Source organism: Pelophylax lessonae, assembly GCF_965119305.1.
Source record: "Pelophylax lessonae genome assembly, chromosome: 3".
Classification (NCBI taxonomy): domain Eukaryota; kingdom Metazoa; phylum Chordata; class Amphibia; order Anura; family Ranidae; genus Pelophylax; species Pelophylax lessonae.
The window spans coordinates 42,707,409-42,720,136 of record NC_138770.1 but is presented as its reverse complement, the minus strand read 5'-3'; the positions used below and the strand labels follow the sequence as shown (position 1 = coordinate 42,720,136).

Below are 12,728 nucleotides of genomic sequence, written 5' to 3'. Positions count from 1 at the left end.
CCAGTTTTTCTTCCAAGGACCCCACCCTGATCCCCCCGACCGCCCCGGAACCGCGAACAGCCGCCGCCAGGGGCTCAACAGCCAAGGAAAACAAGGCAGGCGAGAGCGGGCATCCCTGACGAGTGCCCCGCGCGATTGAAAAGGGACACGACAGCCTCCCCCCCAATTTAATTTGAGCACAGGGGTGGGCGTACAGCATGGCAACCCATTTACGGAATACGGGGCCGAAGCCAAACTTCTCCAGCACCATCATCATATAAGACCAGTCTACTGAGTCAAACGCCTTTTCCAGATCAAGCGCCACCATCACTCGTGTACCCTGAGCCTCCGCCGGGACCTGCAGATGAGTATACACTCTGCGTATATTGATATCAGTGGATTTGCCTGGCATATCTGATGTCTGATCTATATTAATCAAGTAGGGCAGGACCTTCATCAACCTGGTAGCTAGCAACTTTGTAAGTATTTTTAGGTCATAATTCAGAAGAGATATGGGCCTGTAGGCGGAGCACTGGGTGGGGTCTTTCCCGGGCTTGAGGATCAAGACTATGTGGGCAAGAGACATAGAATCCGGGAGAGCCCCCTCTTCCAGGCAGGATGCGTAGGTCCCCAAAAGCCTAGGAGCCAGTTCAGAGATATACATCCTATACCAATCCCCCGGCAGGCCGTCAGGACCAGGGGTCTTCCCGGGGGGGAGGGAGCGAATAGCCTGCTCAACCTCCTCCAGCGTGAACTCTGCCTCCAGGAGAGCGGCATCCTCCGCAGCCAGAGTAGGCAGGGCCAACTCCCCAAGAGACCCCAAGTCCCCACCCCCCGGCGGGGGAGGGTCCGCCCCGTACACACGTTCATAGAAATTGCGGAATTCCAAGAGAATATCGGCAGGATCCCGAAGGACACCACCATCAGCAGATTGTATAACCGGGACCACCGTTTGGAGCCTAGAGTCCGCAGACAGATTGGCCAAAAGTCTGCCATTTTTGTCCCCAGACTCAAATATTCTGGCTCGTAGCGAACCCATCTCCGCCTCAGCAGCCGAAGATACATGCAAGTGTAGGGCTCTCCGAGCCTGCGCCATGGAGGAGTACGCCTCGGAGGAGGGATCCGAGGCAAATTCAGCCTCAGACTCCGTCACCGCCATCTCCAATTCCGTCCTCACCGAGGCGCACTCCACCCGCGCAGACTTAATAGCAGAGATATAGTCGCCACGGACCGTGGCCTTGAATGCATCCCAACACACCGAGGCGGAGGCCGTAAGGTCGTTGACCTCCCAATATTGGGCAATTTTACCAGACATCCCCTCCATCACCCGCTGGTTCTGAAGCCACCCACAGCCCAACCTCCAGCCGCCCCGTTCCCCCGGATCCCCCAACCGCAATTGAATCTCAAGCGGCGAGTGATCCGAGAGACCGGAGGGGAGGTAGCCAGCTGACTGCACAAATGGCAGGACCGAGGGTGAGCAGAACGCCAAATCAATACGGGAGCCAGATCGATGCGACGAGGACACGTGGGAATAGAACCGGTCCTGCGGGTGTTTCCACCGCCACAGTTCCGTGAGCTGTAAGGTCGAGGCCCAAGTATGCAGCTCCGAGCAGGATTGACGGTTCAGATTCGAGGTGTCCAAGTCACCATCTAGGATGTTGTTAAAATCCCCAGCCACAAAGATGCGCTGGGTCGAGAATTCGGCCAGGCGATCATAGATGTGGTATAGGACCGCACTAGAAAAAGGCGGGGGGACATACACATTGACAAATACAAACAATTTACCCGCAATCTCAAGAGCCAGAATAACATATTGACCCTTGGGGTCCGTGATGACCCTCTCAACCCGACAGGACAGGGCCCTATGAACCAAAATTGACACCCCCCTTGCATAATTGGAGTAAGTGGCGTGGAAGGCCTGACACACCCAGCGCCTGCGGAGGGCTAGGATAGCACTCCCCGTCAGATGGGTCTCCTGGAGGAAGACCACCTGTGGTTTAGAGGACTGGAGATATTTAAATAAAAGAGCACGTTTAAATTTACTATTGAGGCCACGCACGTTCCAAGACAGTACTTTGATGCGGTCAGCCATGACACAGAGAAGAGCAATCAGGCAGGGGGAATAGGCGCATCAGGAAGGGAGCCAGGGGCCAGGTGGGAGACCAACCACGCCACCCCTCAGTATCAGGAGCAGGGAAGCAGACAGCCCAGACTGCGACCCACAGTGAAACAGTACCACACAGTGAATGAGCACATTGCATAAAAAACATCAGAACACAGCACAGGTTTGCAGCCAAAAACAAAAAAATAGAAAAAAACGAAACAAAACAAGCACACATATAAACCCCTGTCGACCAGAGAGCAACCGTGCCGCAGGTCGACTTCATCCCAAAAAACAAGAAAAAACAGCACACTATGGGCCAGGAAAAAGGCCTAGACCATAGTCATCCGGCTCTAGGCCAGGAAAAAAAAAAAAAAAAATGTCCAGGGGCTAACCAGAGGCAAGGTCAGCCAACAGTCTCCGTCGTCTCGAGAACCAGTTACAGCAGTTCTGTAGTAGAAAGCAAAACAAAAAGGTGGCTAACGCCAGCCCCAGCTCCAGGGACACATGGACATAGAGGGAAAACAGCAAAATGAGGAAAAAGAAAAAATAACACAACCCAGGAGTATAGGAGTGGAGGAGAGGCAGGAACGATCCGGGAATAGAGGGTCTCCACTGTTCACAGTCCAACCGAACAACTCAGAGGGGGGACAAATTGAAGAACAGGGAGTTCAGCAAACACGTGGCCAACAGCGCCAAGGTGGAAGGCTCATCGCAGGCTGAGCAACCAGGCATCCGCGTCGTCAGGGGAATCAAAAAACTTGACAGATCCGGCATGTTGCACACGGAGTCGGCTGGGATAGAGCATGGAATACTTAATTTCCTTCTCACGGAGCCTCCGCCGCACATCCATTAAAGGTCTTTCTCTTTTTCTGCAGCTCCGCAGAGAAGTCAGGGTAGAGATGTACCAAGGTGTTTTCAAACGGCAACGTGTCATGCTTGCGGGCTTCACTTAGTATGCGGTCCCTGTCACGGTAGTTTAGGAACCGGACCAAGAAGGGGCGGGGCGGGGCGGGGCGGGGCCCCCGGGATTATGCGGCCCGTAGGGACTCTATGGGCCCGCTCAACCACATAGGTGGGTGCCAGGTCCGTGAGCTTCAGGAGGTTCTTAAAAAACAGTTCAGCAAATTCAGCAGGCCTATCCCCCTCAGCCCCTTCAGGCAGGACCAGCACCCGCACATTATTCCGCCTCTGGCGGTTCTCAGCATCATCCGCCTTTGCTAACAGCATCTGAACCGTCTGTTGTAGGGAGGACAGGGAAGCAGAGTGCTGGATAGTGAGGTCCTCAGCAGAGGAGATACGCTGCTCAGTGTCCGTGAGCCTCCCCCGGATCTTATCCAAGTCCGCCCGGATAAAGTTGCACTTCTCCGCCAAATGATCAATCCTGGCCAGTAGAGAGGTCTTACTCTGCTCAATGGCAGACAGGATAGTAGCTGTGTCACTTGCCTGGCCCTGGATGGATGTGGATGGAACCGCAGCCGAGTCCGCCGGGAGCTCCATGCTGGTGAGCAGAGCGCGCAGGCCTTCCAAGATGGCGTGCGGAGGCACCGCCGGCGGGGAAGCCGGCCTCCGCTTCGCAGCGGCGGCCGCAGATTTGGACCTCCCAGGCATTCCAGATGCAGCCCACAGACGTCCCGACCCTCCACCAGTCCGGCACGGCAGGAGAAAACGGGGTTCAGGATGCGTAACAAGGAGGATTAATCAGGGTCCCCGGAGCTCCAGGCAGGCACGTCTGGTCCGCTTCACATCCGGTCACGCCCCCTAGATGGGCACCTTAAAGACCACAACATACAGGGGTATACAATGTACGGTTAACAGCAAACACACATCATAGGTTGAACTGGATGGACTGGTGTCTTTTTTTTTCAACCTCACAAACCATGTAACTATGTGTTCATGATAATGTGATTTTATTGAAGAATTCCATAATAAAGACGATTTTAGCAGGCCAGCCAATTTTTCTATTACCCTATCTTTGCTCTGTTACTGCACACTGATTGGTCCAGAGTAGAGCGGGAGATAAGTGATGTCATAGGTTGATAATTTTAAGCATAACCTTGCTGGCATGTGAGATGAGTGTGATCGTATCGCAAGGTTATTCTGAAAATTCTACAAGCTAGGCTTCAGCAGCATGTGAACCGGGAGCTACCACAAGTGCAAACTGGATTTCGAAGAGGCAGAGGGACTAGAGATCAAATTGCCAACATTCAATGGATCATGGAGAAAGCAAGGGAGTTCCAGAAGAATGTCTACTTCTGCTTTATTGATTACAGTAAAGCCTTTGATGGTGTGGATCACAACAAGATGTGGCAAATACTGAAAGAAATGAGAACACCAGACCACCTCACCTGTCTTCTGAAAAACCTGTATGCAAGTATCTTTCACCAAACTTTCTGGTTATTTTAAGGACAACCCCATATCATATACAGATTGTTGCTCATTGGGCAGAGGGTGTGTGTGTCTGTGTTGTGTCAGTTGATTGTCAGCAGCTGCTGGTGTGCAGACTGGACCTCGGGAACTTGATCCACATTTGGGGAATACCCGGTCTAGAGGGACCTGAGCCCAGCAGTCACCCTACCCCTGACCTGGATGGTCACAAAGCAATACTGGCCTCATTGTCATATGACATTTGAGACCCATCGCATCTGGTGAGTGTACATCTAACCTCCCCTTTGAGAGTCACCTGTGTGATTGGATCTCCTGGATCACTGGAGGATTTAGCCTCAAGCACTCGCACTTTTTTCTTGGCACAATTTCTCCTTGGACTTTTATTATACAGTCACTTTTGCACATTTTTTGGACTTCACTTTGCACTAATGTTTTTTATATATTCCTAATATTATTATATGGTCTTACTGTGCATTTAAGGGCATTTATTTTATCCTATGGTTTTAGATTTATATATTTGCATTTTACTAGCAAGCGCTATATTATCCCCACTAGCTGGGGGTTTTCCCATTCATGCTCATCATTGTAATGGTTTTTATGTAATTTTATATCAATACATTTTGTATGTATTTACACTACTATAGATTGTACGTTTTTTTGTGAGATTAATCAGTGGATGCCTACAAAGCCCTACTATCTTTGGGGGCTAGTGTTTCTTTTCCCCTCTTACTTTTGTTCATTCATTTTATGGGATGAAGCACCACTACATTTTGGATCATGTCTCAATTTTTGCATATACATAACCTTCTCCTATCTATTGATCATGTTTTTATATTTTCCAGGACACACCATTGAGGAACCCTCAAAGGATCATCTCACTTTATCACTAAGCTGTAAAATGGAAGATGAGGACATCACAAGAGATTGTGCAGGAGAAAAGACAATGAGCTCAGCTATGGATGGAGGACTTCACAGTGTGGATGGACCATCCAATTCCTCTGACATTAAAGAACCTTATACTGTGAGGGATGGTGCCGGAATTCAGGGGGAGGAGAAATTTTCCTGTCCTGAATGTGGGGAAAGTTTCAGCTCTTTGTCTCATCTTTACATGCATCAGAGTTCTCACAAGATGAAAAATCTCTATTCCTGTCCTGAGTGCGGGAAATGTTTTATACAGGAATCAGACCTTGTTAGACATGCGGTATCTCACACAGAGAAAAAGCCGTTTTCCTGCTCTGAGTGTGGAAGATGTTTTTTACTGAAATCAAGCCTTGTTAGACATCAAAGGTCTCACTCGGGGGAGAAGCCGTATTTCTGCGCTGAGTGCGGGAAATTTTTTTCACAGAAATCAATCCTTGTTAGACATCAAATGTCTCACACAGGGGAGAAGCCGTTTTCCTGCCCCAAGTGCGGAAAATGTTATATACGGAAATCAGACTGTCTTATGCATCAGAGATCTCACACGGGGGAGAAGCCGTATTCCTGCCCAGAGTGCGGTAAATGTTTTTTTAAAAGGTCCAATCTTTACAGACATCAGAGGGTTCACACGGGAGAGAAGCCGTATTCCTGTCCTGACTGTGGGAAATCTTATCCACAGAAAGCGAGACTTGTCACACATCAAAGATCTCACACGGGGGAGAAGCCGTATGCCTGCTCTGAGTGCGGTAGAAGATTTTCAGAGAAGCCCACTCTTTACAGACATCTGCGGATTCATACGGGGGAGAAGCAGTATTCTTGTCCTGAGCTATATTCCTGTCCTTACTGTGGGAAATCTTATTCACAGAAATCAGACCTTGTTATTCATCAAAGATCTCATACAGGCGATAAGCCGTATTCCTGCCTTGAGTGCGGTAAATGTTTTCCATGGAAATCGAGACTTGTTATGCATCAGAGATCTCATACAGGGGAGAAGCCATTTTCCTGCCCTGAGTGCGGGAAAAGTTTTTTACAGAAATCAGACCTTGTTAGGCATCAAAGATCTCACGGAGGAGAGAAACCATATTCCTGCCCTTAGGGAGAGAAATGTTGTTTTCAGAGAAATCCAGTCTTTACAAGCTTTAGAGGTATGACAAGGAGATACAGCGCAAAGACTTTTAGTGCAGTATGTTTACCAGTGTGGTTTATTAAATAAAGTAAAAAAAATGCAATAAAAAAAAACTAGCAGAAAAGGAGAGTATGTAATCCATAAGTCCAGGGGCCACTAGACCTCTCTACATGCATGTACAGACAAGCCAAAGGATATTGGCTGCTGTCAGATACAAACCCGACCACCTAAATGATGTTATCAACTGGCATGTGCCAAAGGAAGGGATGCATTTCTGTGGGGGGGGGGGGGGGGTTTCCCTTTCATCCGCCTACCCAAGGATTACCCATGACTGTATTTATAGCCGCCCGTGCTGCACCATTAGGGGGAGCAACTTAAAGTGTTACTAAACCCACAACAGTCAAATGAGTCTGTATATGCAGTAAATAATACAGGGAAAACAGGCGCCCCCGAGTATAAACTGTGATGGATATACTAAAAACTCACATAAAAGAATGTAGAATCAGGCACATGGGATGTCCGGTGTACAGGGTCTGCATAAGGCCGCCTTCTGGGTCTTTGTAATGCTGCTCGTGTCCTTGTCCTGACCAGCAGGATGCGAGGATGGTGTGGAGAGATGAATCCGAGGGCTGGACTGCATAGCTCTCAAATCTCAAATATATTTCTCCAAGTTTCTCAACTTCGGACCTCAGGGCACACTAACAGGCCAGGTTTGCAAGAAAACTGAAATACATCACAGGTGATATAATTTGCTGCTTAGTGATTGCAGTATTCTAGTCTGCATCTCCCCAAGGTAATACTTAAAATCTGGCCTGTTAGTGTGCCCTGAGGACCGGAGTTGAGAAACACTGCTATAGTGCCTCGCTACCAAGCCAGGGGCAGGCTAGAGTTAAGCACACAGGTACTTGCGGTGAACAGCCAAGCAGAGTGGTCCAGTGGCAGTCCAGGTTCACGGTCGTTCCGAGAGTAGTCAGGGTCAAATCCGAGGTTGAGAACAAGGAAATCCAAGCTAGCTGGCAGGAATTGGGCAAAAGTGAAGAACAAGGCAGGGAAACGAGAGCCTGATGCACGTGTTGCAAACACTATCACAAGCATAACACTAAGGGCTTGGCAGGCTTAAAACAGGTTTGGACTCCTCCCAGAGGCTGGGTCTACACCAATCACCCTGCAGGCAAACAGTCAGACAGGGAGAGTGTAGCTCAGCCAAAACCAGGATTCTGGAATGTGATTGGCAACTGCCATGGAACATGAGCGGTACATGCTACTGATAAAAACATTGGCTAAACGAAAAGTGGTATTACAGAGGGGTTGAAATATAAAAAGAAAAAGCCCCAACAAAAGTGGCAAAACCATGCACTGGATGAGTGGAGAACATTCCGAGTTTAGGACCTGGACCACCTGCTGGTGGCACTGTGCATCCCAGAGTGGAAGGTTGTAGTTCCAGTGTCCACCAGCAGGTGTTTTTCTACAGTAGGTGCCAGCAGATACCAGTAAGCAGTTTCCACCTTATGCTGTGTGCTGGGGGGTATTTAGCTTCTCCTCTACATTTCCGCCCCGCTATAGTGTTTTGCTCTGCTTCCAGATGCTGCTAGCCGTTTATCTTATTACTGCTCTTGATCATGATCCTTGCCTTACACCCTGAACCCTATTGCCTTGTTCCAACTTCCCCTTGGACCTGATCCCAGTTTTGGTTCCCCCCTTCCCATGGGTTCCAAGCACCTCCAGTTATACCCTGATTTGTGTTCCCCATTTGTATATACAGTGAGGGAAAAAAGTATTTGATCCCCTGATGATTTTCTACGTTTGCCCACTGATAAAGAAATGATCAGTCTATAATTTTAATAGTCGGTTTATTTTAACAGTGAGAGACAGAATAACCACATAAATCCAAAGAAACGCATTTCAAAAAAAGTTATAAATTGATTTGCATTTTATTAAGTGAAAAAAAGTATTTGACCCCTACGCAAAACATGACTTGGTACTCGGTGGCAAAACCCTTGTTGGCAACCAGAGGTCAGAAGTTTCTTGTAGTTGGCCAACAGGTTTGCACACATCTCAGGAGGGATTTTGTCCCACTCCTCTTTGCAGATCCTCTCCAAGTCATTAGGGTTTTGAGGCTGTCATTTGGTAACTCTAACCTTCAGCTCCCACCACATATTTTCTATGGGATTAAGGTCTGAGGACTATCTAAGCTACTTCAGGACCTTAATGTGCTTCTTCTTGAGCCACTCCTTTGTTGCCTTGACCGTGTGTTTTGGGTCATTGTCATGATGGAATACCCATCAACAACCCATTTTCGATGCCCTGGCTAAGGGAAAGAGGTTCTCACCCAAGATTTGATGGTACAAGGCCCCGTCCATCTTCCCTTTTGATGCGGTGAAGTTGTCCTGTACACTTAACAGAAAAACACCCTCAAAGCATAATGTTTCCACATCCATGTTTGACGGTGGGGGTGGTGATCTTGGGGTCACAGGCAGCATCCCTCCTCGTCCAAACACAGTGAGTTGAGTTGATGACAAAGAGCTTGATTTTGGTCTCATCTGACCACAACACTTTCACCCAGTTCTCCTCTGAATCATTCAGACGTTAATTAGCAAACTTCAGACTGGCATGTACATGTTCTTTTTCGAGCAGGGGGACCTTGCAGGTGCTGCAGGATTCCAGTCCTTCAGGGAGTAGTGTATTACCAATTGTTTTCTTGGTGACTATGGTCCCAGCTGCCTTGAGATCATTGACAAGATTCTCCTGTGTAGTTCTGGGCTAATTCCTCACCATTCTCATGATCATTGAAACTCCACAAGGTCAGATCTGGCATGGAGCCCCAGACCGAGGGAGATTGACAGTTATTTTGTGTTTCTTCCATTTGTGAATAATCGCACCAATTGTTGTCACCCTCTCACCAAGCTGCTTGGCGATGGTCTTGTAGCCTATTCCAGCCTTGTGTAGGTCTACAATCTTGTCCCTGACATCCTTGTACAGCTCTTTGGTCTTGGCCATGGTGGAGAGATTGGAATCTGATTGATTGATAGCTTCTGTGGACAGGTGTCTTTTATACAGGTAACAAGCTGAAATTAGGAGCACTCCCTTTAGGAAAGTGCTCCTAATCTCAGCTCATTACCTGTATAGAAAACACCTGGGGAGCCAGACATCTTGCTGATTGATAGGAGATGAAATACTTATTTCACTCATTAAAATACAACTCAATTTATAACTTTTTTGAAATGTGTTTGTAGCACCCTCCCTGGTAGGTGCTAGGAAAACCTTTGGGGGGGGGGGGGGGGCGCTGCCTGCTTTTCGGGAGGGTCTGATTGTTCAGCTAGGCTGTCATGTGTTCCCAGGTGTGCCTGTTGAGCTTGGGGAGTCTCCCCACTGTGTCCAATGAGGGCTCTAATTGGGCAGTGGAGGAAACCTGGCCAATAGCACACCAGGGCTTGTATCTATCCCAGAGGGCAGAATCTGCCGCAATGCATCTTGGGATGGGGTATAAGTCTGAGGGGAGCACATGACAGGGTGTCTTTGGTTGAATGGTTGAAAGCGGAGTCCCAGGAGGAGGGTGACGGCTGTCTCTCCTCCTGTCAGCGTATGGAAAGGTCCTTGGCGGTCGGCCTAGAGGACAGAAGGTTGAGCTGAGCTGCAGAGAGAGGGATCCAGAGTGCTGAGGAAAGAGTGGAGCTGCTGGGGTAGAAGATTCCAGGAAAGCAGTATCGTGAGTACTGTAAACTGCCCAGGGGTCTGCCTAGGATAGGGGACCACTCCAGAAGGTCAGAGGGATCCAGGAGCAAGCTAACCAGTAGGAGGCTTAGAAAGGGGGTGCCAGAGTGTAAGCCCTGAAGAGAAGTGTGTGTAAAGAGGGTGACGGTGCGGGCCCTGAAGAGTTAAGCGTTGCAGCAGATGTACAAGTAGCTATCACAAAGGAAAGTGTTAAGGAAGATTTAACAAGGACTTTGTGCCACAAGAGAGTGTCAGAAGTCAGTGTTAACAGACAGCAAGTCAGTGTTAACCAGCGCCAACCGGCGTTGACCGGCATTCAGTCAGCGTTGGCAGGCATTTTTATAGTTGTCCCACTCGCATTGTATATAGTTGAGCCAGAGGAGTATCCCACTCATCCCTTCTCCCATCCAAGTTCTCAATAAACCAAAAAAAAAAACGAAGATACTTGACTGTTCTTTGTCTCAGTGCTCACACTTGGAGAAAATGCTTAAATGGGCTGTTGTTGCTAGCGGTAACCCTGGCAGACCCATATCCAGCAAAACGGCTGGGAATCCTGCTACATTCGGGGGCTCATCCGGGATTTTGCCATGTGTTACTGGGCTGGTTGCCCTTGGCAATGGCCAAAGAAAATATCCAAAATATAAATTGTTGTGTCTGGAACATTTATTCTGTACAGTGAGTGCATGTATACTGTGAAGATTGTAGTCGGCCATGCCGTGAGGAGCAATGGGACTGTCTTCAGAGACAGTATGGAGGGCCATGCTTGCACATGTGTTGGGGAGGGGACTATTGACCGTGCTTATGACAGCGGGATTATTCTCTTGCCTGGCAAAGAGGGACAGCTGGCTCCGGGAGAGGGAGGCAAAGCTGGGGCCTTGTTGAAAGTAAGAAGAGTGGATGCACGTCTGGCAAGGGATGGGGTCCGCTTTACAGCAACTTCTCTGTGAGAGAGAGCATGGCATGGGAAGAGTTACTGTACCGCGTGGGAAAGCGTGATCCACACAGCACTGCCTATCAGGAGGAGCCATCGCCGAACAAGGAAAATGGGTGGAGACATCGGTCGCACCCAGCCAATCGGGAGTGACTAGGGGAGTCCATTTAATACCCCCCCCCTCTTCGGGTGTGGCTGAGAGGGAGACACGTGCGAGAGGAAGCAACATGGAGCTTGCTGGAGAGCAGAAGTGTGTGACCATGGTTGCTTCACCTATTGGAGGGGAACCTGCTAGGCACCGGAGCAGACCGGACAGCCCACCCTTTGTGTGGGACACAGGCATCTGGATGGTGCCAGAAGGAGGACTTGCGCAGTGCACAGGAGGAGGCCTAGAGTACCTGGGAGCGGTATGTCCTCAATGCATCAATATTACTATGAAAGTGCAAGCGTGGAGTCAATGCTGGCAGTGTGGCTATCTGTTGCTGCGGGCAGAGAAGAGTGAGGGGCGGCCCAGGCAGATGTGTGTGTCTTGGGAGTCAGGATTCACTCAGGATGTGACTGGTACAGAGCATAGGTTCCTCCGTGGAGACGGGAGGGGCATGATTTGTGTGATGATAAAGCTGGAGGCCATGCAAGCTGACAGTGGGCCAGCATTACCAGTTAGAGGGACTCGGTCACTGGGATGTCTAGAGGGGTGCATGCCTGTCCAGCAGGTTGGGAAGTGGCCAGAGGGTGCACCAGCCCCTACCGCAGCAGCAGCAAGGTCTACCCCTATTCCTATTCAGCCGCGAACATGGCCTGCGGCCACCAAGGCCTCACCTACAAGCACTAGTGGTGAGGAGGAAGCTGGGATTGTCAATGTGGAATCTCCCTCGTTCCAGTATAAGTATGGATCTATAGAGGAGGGAATCGATGATTGGGAATCCACTGATGAAACGGAATGGGATTGGGGTTCTGAGGCTGGGAGCAGCTCGCCAGGCCCGGAAGTTGTCACCGTTCTCGATAAAGAATCCCAGATCTGACTCCACCAGCAAACTACGCCCGGGCTTGGGACCAAAATGAAGCTTATGACTCTAATTATGAGGGAAGAGACCCCCTTCTCCTTGCCGGGGAGAGGTAATAGGAAAACTCTCCCCCATTTATCTAGAATGCAGAGGTGGATACAGCGCAAGGTGGCGATGGAGTACAGATATGACTATCCGTATGCTCTTAGGAAGGTCATGCTGCTCATTGAAAAACAAAGGGACTTCTGGTGTAATGAGGCAATTTGGGACTTCCTCTTCGCCCCCAAACCTTTCAGAGACTCACCCAAGACGGACCTGAAAGAAAAATTTAATGCAGTGAAAACGCAGTGGTACTATGGATGGTCCATTTATGTTGATAGGGTGGAGGTCCACCGTCCAGAGGGATCGGGCCAGGCCTGGTCCATCTGATGCGGGACAGTCATGGAGCCCTTGTTAGGGTCCCCCACTCTGATTATTACATCTAAAGTGTATTTCCTTGTAGCAAAACTGTGAACTTAAGGCTGGTTAGCCATCATACTGACCAAAAGAAAGGGACAAATTTATAATGCT

At 49.3% G+C, this 12,728-nt stretch overlaps 2 protein-coding genes and 1 pseudogene across 3 annotated transcripts in view; 2 read left to right on the top strand and 1 right to left on the bottom strand.

Annotated features, from left to right (window-relative positions):
* LOC309550709 (uncharacterized protein) overlaps nt 1–6,533 on the top strand; it is a 137,712-nt gene extending 131,179 nt beyond the window's left edge. Inside the window, exon 8 of the mRNA XM_082251044.1 lies at nt 5,311–6,533. Within this exon, the coding sequence (XP_082107170.1) occupies nt 5,311–6,482 (1,172 nt within the window). The 3' untranslated portion in view covers nt 6,483–6,533. The remainder of the gene's footprint in view (nt 1–5,310) is intronic.
* The window catches only part of LOC309550683 (uncharacterized protein), a 3,164,715-nt gene that overhangs the window by 1,156,255 nt on the left and 1,995,732 nt on the right, over nt 1–12,728 (bottom strand). The gene's annotated exons all lie outside the window — the stretch shown is intronic.
* Nucleotides 1–12,728, top strand: part of LOC309550793 — a 1,525,103-nt pseudogene that overhangs the window by 1,228,196 nt on the left and 284,179 nt on the right. The window lies entirely within an intron of this gene.